Genomic DNA, 1,011 nt, shown 5'->3' on the forward strand with positions numbered 1-1,011 from the left:
GTATTTAAAAAAGTAAAAAAAAAAGAAAATGTTACTTTTACAATTATTGTTTATTGCATCAACTGTGGTTTTACAAGTAAAAAATTAATTTTTTTTTTTTTGGAAAATGTGGAATTATTCGTCTTACGTGATTTTTAAATGTGAATTTTTCTTTACCCATTTTTTTTTTTTGGCGAATGTCAGTAATGGTTATGTGCATAATGTACATAGTTCAGGGAGCAATTTTTGGGAATGGCTTGTCAATTACATTAGTAAGTTTTAATTAATTATTTATGTTGCCGAAAAAAAATTGAATTAAATCTGTAATTTTATTTATATAAATCAGATAGAAGAAACGGAGGCAGATGCGGGTGCGGATGCGGATGCGGAGGTGGAGGCGGAGGCAGATGCGGGTGCGGATGCGGAGGTGGAGGCGGAGGCAGATGCGGATGTCCTTATAGATGTACTACTGCAGCCCCTGTGACTACTACAACCAAGAAATACGAGCTAGAAGAATACGGGGAGGAAAATGAAGAGGAAGGGGAAGAAACTAGAGCTTATAATCCTACTAACTATCAACAATATCCCCGTTATTATGAAGAAGAAGTAGAAGAAGATGATGGTTGGGTGCCAGATTCTGAGGAAGGAACACTACCAGATGAAAACGCAATTAATGCAACATCTACAACAACTACTCCAGCAACTGGATCCAGACATTCTTCAGGTGGTAATGTTCAAAATTCTATTAACTATCAACCATATACTCCTGTATATGAAGAAGAAGAAGAAGATGATGGTTGGGTACCAGATTCAGAGGAAGGAACACTACCGGATGAAAACGCAATTAATACAACATCTACTACAACCACCACCACAACAACTACAACTTCTTCGCCTGTACTTAGATTCAAAAGTTCTAGAAGAACTAACTCTTATAATTCTCGACCATCCTATTTTGGAAACGGACCATGCCCCAGAAATGTTCAATATGGCACTTTATAGTCTCCTAATGGAGGTTCAAATCCTATACAA

The 1,011-nt window shown here is 36.8% G+C and overlaps 1 protein-coding gene across 1 annotated transcript; it reads left to right on the forward strand.

Moving 5' to 3' along the window:
* Positions 1 to 325: 325 nt before the first annotated feature.
* On the forward strand, positions 326 to 981 carry Phum_PHUM619070 (uncharacterized protein; the record flags this gene model as incomplete). The annotated part of the gene is made up of 1 exon (XM_002433214.1): positions 326 to 981. A coding segment is annotated over one exon (656 nt), but the record flags the coding sequence as incomplete, so codon positions are not given.
* Positions 982 to 1,011: the final 30 nt, after the last annotated feature.

Source organism: Pediculus humanus, genomic scaffold (assembly GCF_000006295.1).
Source record: "Pediculus humanus corporis 1103172108558 genomic scaffold, whole genome shotgun sequence".
Lineage (NCBI taxonomy): Eukaryota > Metazoa > Arthropoda > Insecta > Psocodea > Pediculidae > Pediculus > Pediculus humanus.